The 1,787-nt window shown below is 38.9% G+C and overlaps 1 protein-coding gene across 1 annotated transcript; it reads right to left on the minus strand.

Annotated features, from left to right (window-relative positions):
* Positions 1 to 207: 207 nt before the first annotated feature.
* On the minus strand, positions 208 to 1,355 carry LOC137617449 (zinc finger MYM-type protein 1-like). The gene is made up of 2 exons (XM_068347498.1): positions 1,130 to 1,355; positions 208 to 941 (listed from the first exon to the last, which is right to left on the minus strand). Exons 1-2 carry the CDS (start codon positions 1,353 to 1,355, stop codon positions 208 to 210), a joined length of 960 nt encoding a protein of 319 aa, XP_068203599.1.
* Positions 1,356 to 1,787: the final 432 nt, after the last annotated feature.

Genomic DNA, 1,787 nt, shown 5'->3' on the forward strand with positions numbered 1-1,787 from the left:
ATGGGTTGAAATTGTAAAGAAGACAAACAGCCTTTCGAGGAAGTCAACGAAATGTACAGCACTTGAACAGAATTCTACAACCTTTCTACCAATCACGTTAAGAGAATGTGCTTTACAAGGAATCCATGATGCAAGATTGTTCTTCTCTCTCACTATGGCTTGAAGACCATTGTACCTACCACTCATTGCTGATGCAATGTCATAGGTTTATCCACGGGAGTTTCCAAGGGCCAGGTTATGTGTTTTTAGAAATTCCATTAAAGCATTGAACATATCTTCAGCACCATGCCCCTTGTTTGCCATAAAGGTTACAAAGCGTTCCACAGGCCTATCTTTCTCCATGTACCTCAATACAAGGGTCAGTTGATCAACTTGGGCTGCATCAGGTGTAGAGTCCAAAGAGATTGAGTAGTATTTTGACTTCTTAACTCTGGAAATAATTTCTCTGAGGAGTTGTTCACCAATTATTCTGATAGCCTCTTCCAATATTGTAGATGACAAATAGTTTGTGTAACCCTTTCCACAATTAGCTTCAGTTTTGATATCCTGAGCGAGAAAGTCATCATACTTGGCAATAAGTTCAAGAATACCTTGAAAGTTTCCATTTCTAGGTGAATCAACCGACTCATTGTTTCCACGAAATGCTAAGCCCCACTCAGCACTGAAGTGAATAACAGTAATTACTTGTTTCAACACTGATCTCCAATACTGTTCAAGGTGTTCAACCTGTTGTGTCAGTTCTATATCCACACGCCCAATTGCTTTTAGCCTCATATTGAAAGCAACTGTAGCCTCTATATGTCCTGCTGACTGCTCATGATTTCTTAGACGTTCATGTGAATGTTTCCAATCACAGAATCCAGTGGAGGAGAGCAGAGAGGACTCAGATTTTTTTTTGTTTCTAAGCTTATCAGTCTGCACGTAAAACAGTAAACACATCCCTGTGAGGGAGAGAAGCATAACCAGTTTCTTATTATGACTTCCCCATTATGTTTTTGACGGTGGAAGAGCACAAGTGTACACATTCTTGGATTACCATCCTTTCTAGTTTGCTTGTTCGAATGTGTTGAGAACAATCTTTCATCACAGTACTTAACTGTTGATACTCCCCTTTTCAGCCAGTATTCACGAATCTGTTCCGAAATAATGGATGGCCAAAGTCCAATGTCATTGGCTCCTGGTAGGCCTTCAACTCCAGCTTCTGAAAGAGGTGTGTCACTTTGAGTCTCCATTTCTTTATCTTCTCCAGATGGATCCATTACTATTTCTGCCTTTTCCTTGTCAGGATCAGTGGCCTGGTTAACCATTTCCGCAGCTTGATCAGGTTCTGTAAGCTCGTTACACTTTCCTGACATTTTTCTTGGTGGATGTTGAACAGTGAAGAACTGGTCCAATTTTTAATCTTTCCTTTTCTTCTTCGATTTTGTTATGGCTTCTTTGCTTTACGTCTTTTTGAAGCCCCAGCCTCCCAATTTCTTTTGCGGTGCCTATGTCTGTCTCCTTCTCGATTGTCCATGGTTCTATATGTTAGTAAATCGTAATCTGAAAATACATGTAATGATCACAATCACCAAAAAAATTAAAATCTAAGCCAATTAACAAAGAACTTTCGAAAGTTCCAGTAATATACTAATCACCTATTGCCTATATAAGTAATAATAATAAAGAAAAAAAAACTTTCATAATTTCACAACATTTCGTAAATATCCTAATTCATTTGTGTCTCTCCCCTCATCTTTCCTTCAAGCTTCTTGCCCCTTATGACTTCCTGGCTAGTAATAGGTTTG

Source organism: Palaemon carinicauda, chromosome 1 (assembly GCF_036898095.1).
Source record: "Palaemon carinicauda isolate YSFRI2023 chromosome 1, ASM3689809v2, whole genome shotgun sequence".
NCBI lineage: Eukaryota > Metazoa > Arthropoda > Malacostraca > Decapoda > Palaemonidae > Palaemon > Palaemon carinicauda.